This window comes from Carcharodon carcharias, chromosome 14 (assembly GCF_017639515.1).
Source record: "Carcharodon carcharias isolate sCarCar2 chromosome 14, sCarCar2.pri, whole genome shotgun sequence".
Lineage (NCBI taxonomy): Eukaryota > Metazoa > Chordata > Chondrichthyes > Lamniformes > Lamnidae > Carcharodon > Carcharodon carcharias.
In genome coordinates, this window is record NC_054480.1 from 102,958,017 (window position 1) to 102,975,936 (window position 17,920).

General features: G+C 42.3%; 1 protein-coding gene across 1 annotated transcript in view; it reads left to right on the forward strand.

Annotated features, from left to right (window-relative positions):
* LOC121286946 (dual specificity mitogen-activated protein kinase kinase 2) overlaps window positions 1–17,920 on the forward strand; it is an 89,184-nt gene that overhangs the window by 53,703 nt on the left and 17,561 nt on the right. Inside the window, exons 8-9 of the mRNA XM_041204278.1 lie at window positions 4,321–4,385; window positions 14,055–14,116. Coding sequence (XP_041060212.1) covers window positions 4,321–4,385; window positions 14,055–14,116 — 127 coding nt within the window. The remainder of the gene's footprint in view (window positions 1–4,320; window positions 4,386–14,054; window positions 14,117–17,920) is intronic.

The window sequence follows — 17,920 nt, forward strand, 5'->3', positions numbered from 1 at the left end:
TTTGATGCAGTGACTTATTTTGAAGAGCGCCTCAGTGCATCCCAAAGCAGGTCGATTTTACAGGAGCTTATGTTTGGCATGGATTAGAGAAACCACACTACAAAGTGAAATCATTACCAGTTTGGTACTGCTGCCATGAGCATGTGTGGAAACCATAGGTTGATGTCTGTAATTTCCCATCCCTGATGTCAAATCTACTTCCTTGGAAGGAGTAAAATATGAAAGTCCATCAGCCAGCCATATTCCGAAACCTCATTATTGGATGGAGACTCTGGCCTGTGCACTTGGCAGTCGGGTCCTGTGTTGAAGGGAAGAAGAAAGTGTTATCCTAAAAACTACTTTCACGCTTCAGGAGAGGTTTTGTGCAAAAGTCCAGTAGTCACACAAATACGTATTTGTAGTGTTGCTCATTCTGTCTTTGGTAACTTTTTCCAAATTAAATAATGTAACTATAATTTACTGTTTTGAAGCCAGTGTGCAATTCAAAAAATTAGACTTGACTGCACACTACAATTGTTGTCATTACTTAAGATTGCTTCATCTATTAGCAGTGTACACCAGTACAATTTTTCACACCAGTATTGGATAAAGTCAAGTTTCTAACAAAATTGAACAGACCAGTCAAGACTTCAAAGAATTAAACTTTTAGTGTAGACATATCGCCCAAAAAAAAAGGATGGGACTGCCAAACCTAGAGCCCCTGGTTATCCAGAAGCGAACAGGCCAAGATAAAGCAGAAAAAGAAAATTTATGACAGCCACAAAAGACTTAACACTGTAGAAAGCCTAGAGGAGTATAGGAAGTACAGGGGTGAAGTAAAAATGGAAATTAGGAAAGTAAAGAGAGGATACAAAAAATATTGACAGGTAAAATCAAAGAAAACCCAAAGATGTTTTACCAATATATTAAGAGCAAGGGAACAACTAAGGAAAGGGTAGGGCCTATCAGAGATGTACAAGGTAACTTGTGCATTGATGCTGAAGATGTGGGCAGGGTTCTCTGAGTACTTTTTCTCCGTCTTCACTAAGGAGAGGGACGATGCAAACATTCTAGTTAATGAGGAGTGCGAAACATTAGATAAAATAAGCATAGTGAGAGAGGAAGTACTGGAGCGACTAACATCCTTGAAGGTGGATAGATCACCAGGGCCGGATGGATTATACCCCAGGCTGTTAAAGAAAGCCAGAGAGGAAATAACGGATGCTCTGAGGATCATTTTCCAATCCTCACTAGATACAGACAAGGTATCAGAGAATTGGAAGTCTGCAAATGTACCGTTATTTAAAAAGGGTGCAAGGGATAGGCCAGAAAATTATGGCCCAGTCAGTCTGACTTCAGTGGTGGGCCAATTATTGGAATCAATCCTGAGAGGCAGGATAGACTCACTTAGAAAGGCATGGGTTGATCAGGGACAGTCGGCATGGTTTTGTCAGGGGAAGATTGTGTTTTACTAACTCAATAGAATTTTTGAGGAAGTAACAAGGAGGATTGCTGAGGGTAGTGCAGTGGAAGTTGTTTACATGGATTTTAGTAAGGCATTTGACAAGGTCCCACATGGCAGAGTGGTCAGAACAGTGAGACCCCATGAAATACAGGGGAAGATGACAGGTTGGATCCAAAGCAGGTTCAGCAACAGGAAACAAAGGGTAATGGTTGATGGATGTTTTTGTGAATGGAAAACGGTTTCCAATGGCATTCCACAGGGCTCAGTGTTGGAGTCCTTGCTGTTGGTTGTATATATTAATAATTTGGACATAAATGTGAGAGGTATGATTGAGAAATTTGCAGATGACGCAAAAATAGGCTGTTCAAGTTGATAGTGAAGAGGATAGCTGTTGTCTCCAGACTTTCTAAGAACAAAATAACTAATTTTATCAATGTTTGGTAGCAGAAAACACTATGATCTATGTAAATGTAAAAAGCATTGTCCTTGACAGAGCATGTCTATTCAAGTGTTATAATTTTGTTCTGAGAGAGCTGCATTGCCATGGACCCCACAACACACATCTGACTGCAGTAGATTTCTCCAAATAAGTCGGCCTTTGACGCCTTGAAAATTCCCTCCAAAAACGGGGATTGATTTATACGCTGAGTATTAAAGTGAACCGCCAGTGTGGGTGTGGGTGGTTGCCACTTTTCTCACTCATCACATGCTCTTAGAAATTCCAGTTTGTTCAGGAATTCCTTATGCAAAGGAACATGAGTGATAAGGGTAGTAAAATTTTATATCTGCTTTTGCCCCATTCCTAACCACCAACACATCAAAGTATCACATTGGTTGTAAAGCACACAGGGATGTTCTAAGATCATGAAACATGCTACATAAATCCAAGTTTTTCCCTCTTTCAAATCCCTCTAACCAGCAGTTAGAGGCCCGCTCTGTGTGAGCGTCTTAAACTCCTGTGCATCTTTGCAAAATAGACTCTGTCACCTGCTTGACCCCTTGTAAAATGTTCATTTGTGAGGTGAAAAATTGAGGCTGATGACTAATGCAGGTATAGCATGTCATGGATGAAAAGGTGGGTCGACTTGGGTGCTGAATATATGCAATAACGTTATTTTTGGGGTCAGAAAATTGGTGTTGTCTTATCCACCGGTTCAACTTATATACTACAATCTATGATGGTTTTGTGTGTCTTTTAATCAAGAGTTAGAATCATAGAATGATTAGGCAAAAAAAGGCTATTTGAGCCATCATGTCTTTGCCTGTTTATTGGTGAATTATCCAATTAATTCCACTCCCCTGCTCTTTCCCCATACCCATGTAGTTAAAAAAAAACTTCCCTAGTATTTCTCCTATTCTCTTTTGAAAGTTGCTATTGCTTCCACCATCCTTTTGGGCATTACATTACAGATCCCAATAATCCACAGTGTTTTAAAAAAAATTACACTTTGAAATTCCATGCATTTTTGAAGCTAAAAAGAACCTAATTTGAGTAAAGGGTGCATTAATAGGTTAGTCATCTTGCAATGCAATTTTCTGCACTTCTGTTCTTCTTGATTCAGTAATACAGTAAAAATGGAGTTAACATTTTCAGTCGATGACCTTTCATCACAATTGGAAAATGTCGCAGATGTCACAGGATTTAAGCAAGTTAAGAGGCAGGGAAAAGGGGGCGGGGGGTGGAAGAGGGAATTAAAAAAGCAAAAGGGAAGGTCTGTGATAGGGTGAAAGGTAGGTGCTAGGCAAAAGGGAGTTAGGAATGGGACAGGTAAAAAAAATTAAAGATAGGTCTAAAGGAGGTGTACAGCCATTACCTGTGCCTGCTGTTTGCATAAATGGGAGCAGTGGTTATTGAAATCACTGAGCCCAGAAGGTTGTAAAGCGTCTAATTGTAAGATGAGGTGTTGGGGTCATTGAGCTTCTGTTTAACTTTGTTGGAACAGTGCAAGAGGCCAAGAACAGGAGGTTAGTGTGGGAGCAAGGTGAAGCATTAAAATGACTAGCAACCAGAAGCTCAGGGTCACGCTTGTGGATTGAACGGAGGTGTTCCAAAAAGCAGACATCTAATCTGCGTATATTGACTGAAAAGAGGTAGACGTAAGCTTGCTTTTTCACATGGAAGGAGTGTTTGGGACTCTGGATGGCGGAAAGGGAGAAGCTGAAAGGACAGGTGTTGCATTGGCTGCACTTGCATGGAAAGATGCCGTGGGAAGGGAAGTGGGTTATGGGAGAGTGAACCAAGAAAGGACTGTTCCAACTAACATCCTGGTGATAGTTTGCTGAACACTTGGGTGTGACTGTGGGATTCCGGTCATTTACCATTTGGCTGTCTCACCCCCATTCCAATTTCTGTCCTTGGCTTCCTGCAGTATTCCAAAGAGGTTCAACCGAAGCTCAAGGAACAGCACCTCATCTTTCAACTGGGCACTTTTCAACCTTCTGTATTCAACATAGATTTCAGATCTCAAGTGCTGGTAATGTTTCTGCAGTTGCTGTTTATAGTTCCTCTATACTCATGTTTTTTTTCTACTACTTGCCCCATCACAACATCCTTGTACCATTATCCCTTTTGTCATTAATCATTCCTGCCTTTCACTCTATCACACCCTTTCCTTTTTATTCTTTCCTCACCTTCCCCACTTTTCTCTGCCTCATTGCTTAAAACCCTGTTACACCTGCAATACTTTCTAATTCTGACAGAAGGTCATTTCTAAAGATGCTTCCTGACCTGAAAATTTCCAGCATTTTCTGTTTTTATTTCCAGCATCTGCAGTAATTTTGCCTTTGGAGAGAGCTTTGAATAGGGTTCACAAAGGTGCATGTATGGAACAGAGATGTCAGTACTTCAGCTGACCTGTTGCCTTTCTATTGTGCAGGACACGGGATGGACATTCGGCCAGCCATGGCTATTTTTGAACTTCTGGATTACATTGTTAATGAGGTTTGTACTTTTTTGTGTACATTTATAGTAAATAGGCTCACTTTTAAATATTATTAACAAAGGATAAATGTTTGAAGGCATAATTCAAAATGTGTCTGAAGAGTGGTTGCCTTTTTGTGCTTTTAAGTTGTCTTAGTTCTCTTTTAAAAGCTACCTGCTGGAAATTCTTCATTCATTCTCAACTTGCCCATAGGAGGGAGAGTTGCATCTGGAGAAGATTATATGTAATCATTTACCTTTACTGAATCCACAAGTTATTTTCCCCCTACCCCATTGCTATCTTTAATTGTTCCTTGCAACACATTTCACTGCAATGCAAGCCAATCAGCCCCTTGTACAAAGAAATCTTGGATAAAACCTGTTCTTTTTGTAAAAGCCAAGTTATGTTTGTTGACATCCTTAGGATTTGGCTTCCTCTCTTTTGCTTTCTAACCTCCTGCCCCCTCACCCAAAACTCTCTCACCTCCCATACAAGAAACTGCTCTAAGCTCCAGTTGGAAAACTTCATCTTGGACTGTTAACAAAAACTTGTGATCTGTCCATGAGAGCTGCTGACTTTGGCTCCACTCAATATATAAACCCTTTGAAGCAATGAAGGAGCAGCAGAGCTACTACTGTATCCATATTTTGCTGCAAAGTGTTATTAGAATTACTTTCACTTAATTGATGTTGAAGCCAATTTTCCTGAACTTTGCCCCTCAGGACCATGCATTCTGCTGGCACACAGCTCAGGAGAAAGGGAATGGAGACCCATTATTCTGCCTCTCTGTATGCTATTTCTGGGCAATCTCTCAGGAGATGGAGCCATTGCAGACCCATCACTATAATTTACATGAGGCAGAAATGAGTGTTTCCAATCTCTTGCCTGTGCTGGAGTTGTGGTCATGTGATGCCCCACAAAACTGGAAAAGCGCTCCAACCAGGAATTTCCCACAGTCTGGAAGGTCTAATGTGGTCATCAACTGGCATTGATGGGAGCCCCAGAAATTAAACTATAAACTTTGAATCGTTGAATGGTTACAGCACAGTTGGAGGCCATTCAGCCTGTCAAACCCGCACCTGCTCTCTGCAAGAACAGTTAGGCTAGTCCCACTCCACGCTGTTTTCCTGTAACCCCAAAACCTTTTTATGTTCAGGTGCTTATTCAATTTTCTTTTAAAAGCTGGAATTGAAACTGCCTCCTCCAAACTCTCAGGCAGTGAGTTCCAGATCCTAACCACTCAGTGTAAAAAAAAATGTTTTCTCATGTTGCCTTTGGTTCTTTTGCTACTCACCTTCAATCTGTGTCCTCTGGTTCCTGAGCACCCATAGAACCATAGAACAGTACAGCACGGAAAACAGGCCATTCAGCCCTTCTAGTCTGTGCCGAAATATTATTCTGCTAATCCCATTGACCTGCACCTGGTCCATAACCCTCCAGACCTCTCCCATCCATGTATCTATCCAATATATTCTTAAAACTTAAGGAGAGCCCGCATTTACCACGTCAGATGGTAGCTCGTTCCACATTCTCACCACTCTGAGTGAAGAAGTTCCCCCTAAACCTTTCCCCTTTCACCCTAAAGCCATGTCCTCTCATGTTTATCTCTCCTAATCTAAGTGGAAAGAGCCTACTCGCATTTACTCTGTCTATACCCCTCATAATTTTGTAAACTTCTATCAAATCTCCCCTCATTCTTCTATGCTCCAAGGAATAAAGTCCTAACCTGTTTAATCTTTCCCTGTAACTCAACTCCTTAAGACCCGGCAACATCCTAGTAAATCTTCTCTGCACTCTCTCAATCTCACTGATATCCTTCCTGTAGTTAGGTGACCAGAACTGCGCACAATACTCCAAAGCTGGCCTCACCAATGTCCTATACAACCTCACCATAACATCCCAACTCCTATACTCAATACTTTGATTTATGAAGGCCAGTATGCCAAAAGCTTTCTTTACAACCTTGTCTACCTGCCACCTTCAGGGAATTATGTATCTGAACTCCCAGATCCCTTTGTTCCTCCACATTCCTCAGTGCCCTACCATTTACTGTGTATGTCCTACCTTGGTATGTCCTTCCAAAATGCAACACCTCTCACTTTTCCGCATTAAATTCCATCTGCCATTTTCTGGCCCATTTTTCCAGTTGGTCCAGATCCCTCTGCAAGCTTTGAAAGCCTTCCTCACTGTCCACAACGCCTCCAATCTTAGTGTCATCAGCAAACTTGCTGATCCACATTATCATCCAAATCATTGATATAGACAACAAACAACAATGGTCCCAGCACAGATCCCTGAGGCACACCACTAGTCACAGACCTCCAGTCTGAGAAGCAATCATCCACTACCACTCTCTGTCTTCTCCCACACAGCCAATTTCGAATCCAGTTTACAACCTCTCCATGGATACCAAGTGTCTGAACCTTCTGAACTAACCTCCTATGTGTGACCTTGTCAAAGGCCTTACTAAAGTCCATGTAGACAACATCCACAGCCTTTCCTTCATCTACTTTCTTGGTAACCTCCTCAAAAAACTCTATAAGGTTTGTTAAACATGACCTACCATGCACAAAGCCATGCTGACTATCCTTAATCAGCCCTTGGCTGTCCAAATAATTGTATATCCGATCTCTCAGAACACCTTCCAATAATTTACCTACTACTGACGTCAGGCTCACTGGCCTATAATTACCTGGTTTACTTTTGGAGCCTTTTTTAAACAACGGAACAACATGAGCTACCCTCCAGTCCTGCAGCACCTCACCTGTAGCTAAGGACATTTTAAATATTTCTGCCAGGGCCCCTGCAATTTCTACACTAGTCCCCCTCAAGGTCAAGGGAATATCATGTCAGGCCCAGGGGATTTATCTACCTTTATTCGCTGTAAGGCAGCACCCAGAGGGACAGTTTTTCTCTAGCTACTCCGTATAGACCTCTCATGATATTGAACAGCTCTGTCAAATTTCCTCTCAGCCACCTGTTTTTTTTTAAGAAAAACAACCACAGTTTCTTCAATGTATCCTCTGAATTGAAGTCCCTCATCCCTGGAACCATGCTCAAAAATCTTTTCTGCACCCTATCTAAATCCTTCACATGCTTCCAAAAGTGTAGTGCTCAGAATTTGACACAATACTCCAGTTGAGGTGAGCCAGTGTTTTATAATGGTTCATCATAACTTTCTTGCTTTTATTCTTTGTGTATTGATTTATAAAGCCCAGATCCCATATGCTTTTTACAAACAGTTTCCCAACCTGCCCTGCTACCTTTTGAATACCTGTGCCCGTAAAATTGCAGACCTCTCTGTTCCTGCACCCTCCTTTAGAATTGTACCCTTCGTTCTTCCTACCAAAATGTGTTGCTTCCCCATTTTTGTGCTTTTACTTAGCCACCAGATCTTTGTGCATTGCTGCCTGCAGGCTACTGCCTTTGGTGGCCATGGAGCAGCAACTGAAAGTGTAGCTGCAGGCCTGAAAATGCTCTCAAATAAGCTCCATTAACTATCTTGTGCACAACAAAAGTTCATAAACATTGCTTCCCCAAAGCTTGAGGCCCTCATCATGTTTGACGTTCCTCGTGCTTGTAGGGTGAAAACATTCCACTTCTCAAAGAAAATGTGCCTGATGTAGCTAATGCTTGGACTGGCCTCAGTCAGACAATCCACCTGGAATACCTGTTGGAACAGTCCACTTGGCTTCACTACTCTGATTTAATCTAAAAAGTGAAGTTCAGGTGAATTCTTTTGAAGATTTAATGCCAAGCGAAACAAGCCTCTCCCTCTGTTTATGGTTGGTCAGTTGTATATAAGAAGGCTGCATTTATTGATAATGTTGGACATGCTCAGTTGTACTGTTTTACTCCGTCACGTCATTGTGACGCCACAGTGAACTTAATCGCACTTGTCAATATAGTTGCAAATATTTTTCTCAGAAATGTGTTGGAAAAGCTTGTTTAGAAGATAATTTGAATCATCATATCTGCCACACCCTTGGGATATTTGAATTAAGAAGGCTTGATATTTTCGATTTAGTTTTGAAGGACTTTGTCTAGCCGATCTCGGCAGAAAACATAAGAGTACTCGGGTAATTTTCTCATTCGGATATCATATCCTAACCAAGGATAAAGCCATTTTTTTTTTATTATTCGTTTCTGGGATGTGGGTGTTGCTGGCTAGGCCAGCATTTATTGCCCATCCCCAATTGCCCTTGAGAAGGTGGTGACAAACTGCCTTCTTGAACCGCTGCAGTCCATGTGGTGTAGGTACACCCACAGTGCTGTTAGGAAGGGAGTTCCAGGATTTTGACCCAGTGACAGTGAAGGAATGGCAATATATTTCCAAGGCAAGATGGTGAGTGACTTGGAGGGGAACTTCCAGGTGGTGCTGTTCCCATGTGTCTGCTGCCCTTGTCCTTCCAGGTGGTAGCGGTCATGGGTTTGGAAAGTGCTGTCTAAGGAGACTTGGTGAATTCCTGCAGTGTATCTTGTAGATGGTACACACTGCTGCCACTGTGGTGGTGGACGGAATGAATATTTGTGGATGGATCACCAATCCTGGATGGTGTCAAGCTTCTTGAGTGTTGTTGGAGCTGCACCCTGACTTGTGCCGCCTTGATGGTGGGCAGGCTTTGGGAAGCCAGGAGGTGAGTTACTCGCCTCAGGATTCCTAGCCTCTGACCTGCTTTTATAGCCACAGTATTTGGCTAGTGCATTTCAGTTTCTGGTCAATGGAAACCCCTAGGATGTTGATTGTGGTGGGATTCAGCAATAGTAATGCCATTGAATGTCAAGTGGCGATGGTTAGATTCTCTCTTACTGGAGATGGCCATTGTGCGGCCTGAATGTTACTTGCCACTTGTCAGTCCAAACCAAATATTGTCCAGGTCTTGCTGCGTTTGGACATGGACTGCTTCAGTATCTGAGCAGTTGTGAATGGTGCTGAACATTGTGTAATCATCAGCAAAAATCCCCACTTCTGACCTTATGATGGAAGGAAGGTCATTAATGAAGCAGCCGAAGGTGGCTGGGCTGAGGACGCTACCCTGAGGAACTCCTACAGTGATGCCCTGGAACTGAGATGATTGACCTCCAACAACCACAACCATCTTCCTTTGTGCTAGGTATGACTCCAAACAGCAAAGAGTTTCTGCCCGATTCCCATTGACTCCAGTTTTGCTAGGGCTCCTTGATGCCACACTCAGTCAAATGTGACCTTGATGTCAAGGGCAGTCACTCTTACCTCACCTCTGGAGTTCTGCCCTTTTGTCCATGTTTGAACCAAGACTCTGAAGAGGTCAGGAGCTGAGTGGCCCTGGCAGAACCCAAACTGGGCATCAGTGAGCAGGTTTTTGCTAAGCAAGTGTCACTTGATAGCACTGTTGATGACCCCTTCCATCGCTTTACTGATAATGGAGAGCAGACTGATGGATGGGTAATTGGCTGGTAGAATTTATCCTGTTTTTTTTGTGTATGGGACATACCTAGGCAATTTTCCATATTGCCGGGTGGATACCAGTGTTGTAGCTGTATTGGAACAGCTTGGCTGGGGGTGCAGCAAGTTCTGGAGCACAAGCCTTCAGTACTGTTGCTGGAATATTGTCAGGGTCCATATCCTTTACAGTATCCAGTGTCTTCAGCCGTTTCTTGATATCATACGGAGTGAATTGAATTGGCTGAAGACCTCCATCTTCAGTCTGGGGACCTCTGGAGGAGGTCGAGATGGATCATTGACTCAGCGCTTCTAGCTGAAGATTATTGCAAATGCTTCAACCTTATCTTTTGCACTGATGAGCTGGGCTCCCCAATCATTGAGGATGGGGATATTTGTGGAGCCGCCTCCTCCTGTGAGTTGCTTAATTGTCCATCACCATTCATGACTGACTGTGGCACTGCAGAGCTTAGATCTGATCCGTTGGTTGTGGAATTGCTTAGCTTTGTCCATCACATGCTATTTGGCACGCAAGTCCTGTGTTGTAATTTCACCAGGTTGGCACCTTACCTTAGGTCTGCTTGGTGCTGCTCCTGGTATGCCCTCCTGCACTCTTCATTGAACCAGGGTTGATCCCTGGCTTGGTGTTAATGGTAAAGTGGGGGATATGCTGGGCCAGGAGATTACAGATTGTGGTTGAATACAATTCTGCTGCTAATTGGCCACAGTGCCTCATGGTTCCCCAGCCCTGAGTTGATAGAAACAAAAACAAAAATTGCTAGGAAAATCTCAGCAGGTCTGACAGTATCCGTGGAGAGGAAGACAGAATTAATGTCTTGAGTCCATATGACTTTTCATCAGAACGGAGTTGCTAGATCTGTTCAAAATCTATCCCATTTAGCACGGTGGTCATGCCACACAACACAGTGGAAGGTGCCCTCAATGTGAAGACGGGATTTTGTCTCCACAAGGACTGTGCGGTGGTCACTCTTACTGATACTGTCATGGACAGATGTATCTGCAGCAGAGAGGTTGGTGAGGATGAGGTCAAGTAGGTTTCTCCCCCTCCACCTTCCACAGACCCGGTCTAGCAGCTATGTCCTTTAGGACTTGGGCCAACTTGATCAGTAGCAGTGCTCCGATACTCCTGTTGATGGACGTTGAAGTCCCCAATCTAGAGCACATTCTGTGCCCTTGCCACCCTCAGTGCTTCTTCTAAGTGGTGTTCAACATGGAGTATTGATTCATCAGCTGAGGAGGGAGCAGTATGTGGTAATCAGCAGGAGGTTTCCTTGCGCATGTTTGACCTGATGGCATGAGACTTCATAGGGTCTGGAATCAATGTTGAGTGGGGCAGAACATACCCAGGGGCAGTGATGATGGTGAGATATTGTTTGTAAGGTATGTTTCCGTGAGGATGACTGTCAGACTGTTGCTTGACTAGTCTGAGAGACAATTCTCCCAGCTTTGGCACTAGCTGTTAGTGGCTAGCTGGCCCAGATGTTGGGACTTTGCAGAGTTGACAGGGCTGATCTTGCCATTGTCGTTTCCGATGCCTAGGTCGATGTCGGATGCCCCGTCTGGTTCCATTCCTTAGGCTTTCTATCCGATTCCTTTTAGACTATTTAGCAGTGAGTGGCTTGCTAGGCCATTTCAGAGGGCAGTTCAGCATCAACCACATTGCTGTGGGTCTGGAGTCACATGTAGGCCAGACCAGGTAAGGATGGTAGATTTCCTTTCCTAAAGGACAATAATGAACTAGATGGGCTTTTCCGACAATCGACAATGTTTTCATGGTCATCGTTAGACTTTTAATTCTAATTTAAATTGAATTCAAACTTGGCCATATGCCATGGAATTTGAACCTGGGTTCCCAAAGCATTGCCCTGGATGTCTGGATTACTAGTCCAATGACAATACCACGACGCCATATAACATAAGAAATAGGAACAAGTGTAGACCATTTGGCCCCTCAAGCCTGCTCCGCCATTCAAAAAGATTACAGCTGATTATCTTGTGTTTCGAATTCCACATTCTCTTCTGACCCTGAAAACCATTGATTCCCTTTCCTAACAAGAAACTATCTACCTCTATCTTAAAAATATTCAATGCCCCCGCCTCCCCCACCTTCTGAGGCAGAGAATTCCAAAGTCGCACAACCCTCAGAGAAAAAATTTCTCCTCATCTCTGTCCTAAAAGAGCGACCCCTAATTTTAAAACAGTGCCCCCTAGTTCTGGACTCACCCACAAGAGGAAACATCCGTTCGATGTCCACCTTGTCAAGGCCGTTCAGGATCTTATATAATTCTATCAAATCACCCCTCACTCTTCTAACCTCTAGTGGAAACAAGCCCAGTCTGTCCAACCCTTCCTTGTAAGAAAACCCACTCATTCCAGGTATCAATCTAGTAAACCTCCTTTGAACCGCTTCCAACGCAATTACATCCTTAAATAAGGAGACCAAAACTGCACACAGTATTCGAGGTGCGGCCTCACCATTGACCTGTATAACTGAAGCATAACATCCTTACTTTTATATTCAATCTGTCTCATAATAAAGGATAGCATTCAATTAGCCACCTGAATTACTTGCTGTACCTGCATACTAACTTTTTGTGGCTCATGTACTAGAACACCTAGACCCTCTGTACCTCAGAATTATGTAACTGTTCTCCATTTAAGTAATACTCTACTTTTTTGTTCTTCCTGCCAAAGTGAACAACTTCACATTTTTCCACATTAAACTCCATTTGCCAGATCTTTGCCCACTCACTCATCCTATCTATATCCATCTGCAACTCTCTCTTGTCCTCGTCACAACATACTTTCCTACTTTGTGTCATCTGCAAATTTAGCTACCATGCCTTCACTCCCCTTATCTAAGTCGTTGATATAAATTGTAAAAGGTTGAGGCCCCAGTACAGACCCAAGTGGGACGCCGCTCACCACATCCTGCCAATTAGGAAAAGACCCATTTATGCATACTCTCTGCTTTCTGCCAGCCAACCAATCTTCTATCCATACTAACATGTTACCCCCCTACACCATGCACTTTTATTTTCCATAATAATCTTTGGTGTGGCACCTTATCAAATGCCTTCTGCCCACCACCTCCCCTTAATTCCGATCCTATTTATCTGCCATAACAAAATTTTAATGATGAATTACACGCAGCAAAGTAAGTTTTATTTTCAGGACCGCAGGTCAGAATCTGCTCTGCAATTAAGGTCGCAGGTCCTGGTTTTAAATAAATCAAAGCCATACACTGGATGTCGTGTCATTGGCTTTCTGCGCATGCATGGACCAGTGTGCAGATGTGTGTCAGTGTGCCCCTCTTTGTGGCCATCTTGCATTGACAGGAGACAGTGTTTTAAGAAGCACTTGCATCATTCTATCTCTATGAAGTATTTACCATCTAATGAATTTTAGTGCAACGATTATTACATCGGGAGCAGCAGCCATTTTGCACACAGCAAAGGTCTGCAAACAGCAATGAGACAAATGACCAGTTAATCCTTCGTGCTTAAGGGAGAGATGTTGGCCTTGATAAGCTAAGCTTTGAGGGAGTGCTGGCCCCAGATTTTCAAAGAAATGTTAGGTTTAGATGCTTTGTCTAATCAAGAATGATACACAGCTCAGCAAAACTGACTATTTGAGCAGCAGGAAGATATTATTTAGCTTCAGCCTGAAAACTCTCCTCATACAGTTGCCAAACTTGCCTTTTCTTTGGAATATGGTACCTAAGCTACTTACAAAGAATAGCAATAGACTTTTTACTATTTAAGTAACTCACCCTAGTTTTTGCATTCTAAAATATAATCCAGTGAACAAATTCTTACAGCTAGGATTTATTTACTTTAAAATGTTGCTTTTGCGAAACAATTGGTTTACAAATGGAAGTTGTTTTGCAGTAAATCACTTTGAGCCAGCATGCTAATGTTACTGTTGACACTATCCATATGCTGATCTTGAAAAATAATTGAGTCCAGGAGGAAACATGACCACTTAAAAACTTTACTTTAAATGGCGCCAGTCACTGGAGCTGTCTAGGTTTTTCTTTAATTTACTCTTTCATGGGATGTGGGCGTCACAGGCAAGGCCAGCATCTGTTGCCCAGCCCCAATTGCCCTTAAACTGAGTGGCTTGCTAGGCCAGATAACTGATGTGCAAAAATGCAGCATATATGGCCATCTGGCAACACAATGTGCTGAGAAAACTCCTATTATTTCCAGTTACTTACTGACCAATTTGTTATTTTTCCTTCCAGCCTCCTCCTAAACTCCCCATTGGTGTATTTACACAGGACTTTCAAGAGTTCGTAAATAAATGGTAAGTAATTGCATGGCATGCTGTGTGGGAACACTGATACGTAGGAGCATAGAAAGTCCTACGATGGGATTTAATGTCCTGATGTAGTTGTTAGACCTTTACGATTCTGTCTCTCTACTACTCCCTTAACGCAGCTGGCTTCATCTAATTCTTATAATCTTAACATCACCTAGCCACAGATATCTGCTACACTTAGTCCACATTTTTGCCCTTTTTATCTAAATGTGAAACATGAAACAAGTCAATGAGAATTGGGAGTGGGGGTTGGGGTGGGGAGGGGAATGAAATTCTCCAGTGGTCGGAGTCATACCATCCTCAAAGGAAGATGATTGTAGTTGTTGGAGGTCAATCATTTCAGTCCCAGGACATCATTGCAGGAGTTCCTCAGGGTAGTGTCCTAGGCCTAACCATCTTCAGCTGCTTCATCAATGACCTCCCCTCCATCATAAGGTCAGAAATGGGAATGATCATCGATGATTGCACTATTTTCAGGATCATTCATGTCTCCTCAGACACTGACACAGTCCATGTCCATATGCAGCAGGACCTGGATAACATTCAGGCTTGGTCTGGTGTGTGGTCTGCATGTTACTTGTCACTTAAGTGCCAATCAATGACTATATCCAACAAGATAGAATCTAACAATCTCCCCTTGACATTCAATGGCATTACTATCGCTGAATCCCCCATTGTCCATGTTTTGGGGGTTACCATTGACCAGAAACTGAACTGGACCAGCCATATAGATACGATGGTACAAGAGCAGGTCAGAGACTGGGAATTCTGCAGACAGTAAATCACCTCCTGACTCCTCAAAGCCTGTCCACCATCTGCAAGGCACAAGTCAGGAGCGTGATGGAATACTCTCCACTTGCCTGGGTGAGTGCCTTTCCAACAATGCTCAAGAAGCCCTACACCATCCAAGACAAAGCAGCCCGCTTGATTGGCACCTCCTCCACCTTAAACATTCACTCCTTCCACCACCGACACATTTTGGCAGTAGCATGTACCATCTACAGGATGCACTCAGCAACTCACCTCCGACAGCATCTTCCAAATCTGTGACCTCTACCAGCTAAAAGGACAAAGACATCCTATGCATCAGAACACCACTGCCTGCAAGTTCCCATTCACCCTGGCTTGGAACTATATTGACGTTCCTTCACTGTCACGGGATCAAAATCCTGGAATTCCTTCCTTAACAGTACTGTGAGTGTGCCTACACCACATGGACTGCAGCATTTCAAGTTGGCAGCTTACTGCTACCATCTCGAGGACAATTAGGAATGAGCAGTAAATGCTGGCCAGCCAGTGAAGCCCACATCTTGTGAAAGAATTTTAAAAAATTATGGCTTGTTATAATTTTTAAATTCTTCAATGTGTATTAATGTGTCGAGTGCTCAAGCTGCATCACTTTGAGAAGATTCTCTAATATCGAGGGACATTATAATTTGTAGAGCTTCAAATTGAGGTAAAAACAGAATGCTGTAAAAACTCAGGTCTAGCAGCATCTATGGAGAGAAAAACAGAGTTAACGTTTCGAGTCCTGCTCTGAAGAAGTCATATGGACTTGAAACGGTAACTCTGTTTTTCTCTCCACAGATGCTGTTAGACCTGCTGAGATTTTCCAGCATCTTCTGTTTTTGTTTCAAATTTCTAGCATCAGTGTTTTGCTTTTATTCAATTTGAGGCTGCTAGCAGAAATCGGCACTCTTTTGTCAGCCTGTGCAAGTGTCAGGAAACCAAGAATGAAAGGGATTTGATTTTCTTTTTATGACCTAATATAGATTTAAGAGCTTTCTGTCCAATCCTGAAGTTCCATCTAGATAATTTTAAATGAGAATACAGTAGTTTCATTGTCATAATTTAATTGAACAGCATCTTCCAGGCATCACGCCTGATTAATGCTTCCTTCAATGTGGCTAATCACTTTCAATCTTAAACTCGCCTGTTCAATATCAAACAGACTAACTCCCAATGCCAAGTACTTCCCTTCTGATTCACATTTACACTCAGGACTTCCACAAAATGCCTTCTGAATCTGTGCTGTAGGGTGTTGGTCCCTAGGCATCTATTCCTGCTGACTAGATGGCTTATCAGAACTCCAAACTGAGCACCCAAAAGTTAGCCACTTGGTCACATTCAATATGTTCTGTGTGTTCAGTATGGGAGAATTAATGAAGGTGTTCAAAATTATACAGGATTTGATGAGTTGAACAGAGACTAACCACATTTGTTGGTAGGTCACTTAGCGGGCATAAATTTGAGTAAAGGGAGAGGTTAGCAAAGAATTTCACACAAGGGGCTTGTTAGGACATGGAATGCTCTACCAAAAACTCTAAGTTCTTAATTGTTTTGGAGAAGCTATGCTAGTAAATGCTTAGAAGCCCACTGGGAATCTTAACTGTATTAATGTATGTTTAAGAAAAGTGCTTTATGGTGTTGTGGACTGAACGTGACATTGAACTCGTGATAGATGTAAAGAAATATCTTCTATATTCGAACAAGGATGGACAGGTCACATGGATGGTATGAGAGCCATTTGGTAATCCAGTTTTATATAGGAATTTTTCCTTAGAAGGCAGTCTCCCTCTGAGAGTGACTTGCAGATAACTTGCATTCATCTTGTTTTATATTAGTACAGCTCCAGGAGCAATTTGTTTCTTGCATTGTTTAATAGTGCGCAACATTGGATTACAGCTATGTATCTGTAAACCCTGTGCTGTGGATGTATAGTTTACACAATCCTCTTGAGTTTCAGTAGGATACAATTGTATTGGTTTCACCTTAATGTTTTCTTAACCAAATACATTCCTGCTATTGAATTTTTCATTCAGAATCTTCTACATTGTGATTTTTCTTGTCATTGTTTTTTGAGCCTTCCACACAATAGAGTTAAATCTGGGCTTTATGTTGGTCTAACCCACCTGGGATTAAATAAAGCTATGGCCTGATTGTTGTGGCTTGGGTTTGCTGTTGGGCACAACTACTTAATTGGACTTGTTACAGCTTCTCTGCAGCACTGTCTAAAAACTTTAGCATTTGATCAAATTCAGTGTTCCATGTGCCTGGTGTTGGAACTTTGATGAAGGGGTTCAAAATTATTGCGGGGTTTTGGTGAAGTGAATAGGAAATACCTTTTCTTTGGTTGGTAGTCAGTAATTTGAGGAGATAAATTTATCAAAAAATGAAGGGATACATTAGGGAATTTTTTTTTAACCAGGAGATTGTTAAGACGTAGAATTTGGTACCAGAAAAATGGTCAATCTTGACACTTTTTTAAAAGAGAAGTAGGTAAATATTTGAAAAGAAAAATGTTAAATGCTATGGGGAAATGGAATTGGAAAGCCCTTTGAGAGCCAGCACAAAGGCCAAAGATATTTTTTATCTGCTATAGTGTCCTTATATACAGCTAAACGAGTGATTGATTGTTTTTAAGTATCTGCTGTGTTCTGTAGGAACCACTCCTGCATACCCTCAGGAACGGAAAGCTTATCAGTGGGTAAATTGAAGATGGCAGTCCTCATCTGGATCAAGAAACCCTTAGTTAGTCATGGTCTGTAATAAACTGCTCCAACCTGGTTTTCTGCTGTAGCTAATTGTTCTCCACCTCCTCTCCTCTGCCCCCCCCCCCCATAAAACTAAAAGTAGAATAGACAAATTCAAGGACTTAAGTCTTGAATATTTTTTCGGGAATTAGCTATTCACGTCCTATATTCCCTATGATCTCTGTAATCTGCATTCTCTTAAAAAGTTTTCAAATTTTAAATTTCATGATCATGTTAACTCTTAAAATGTTCCCTT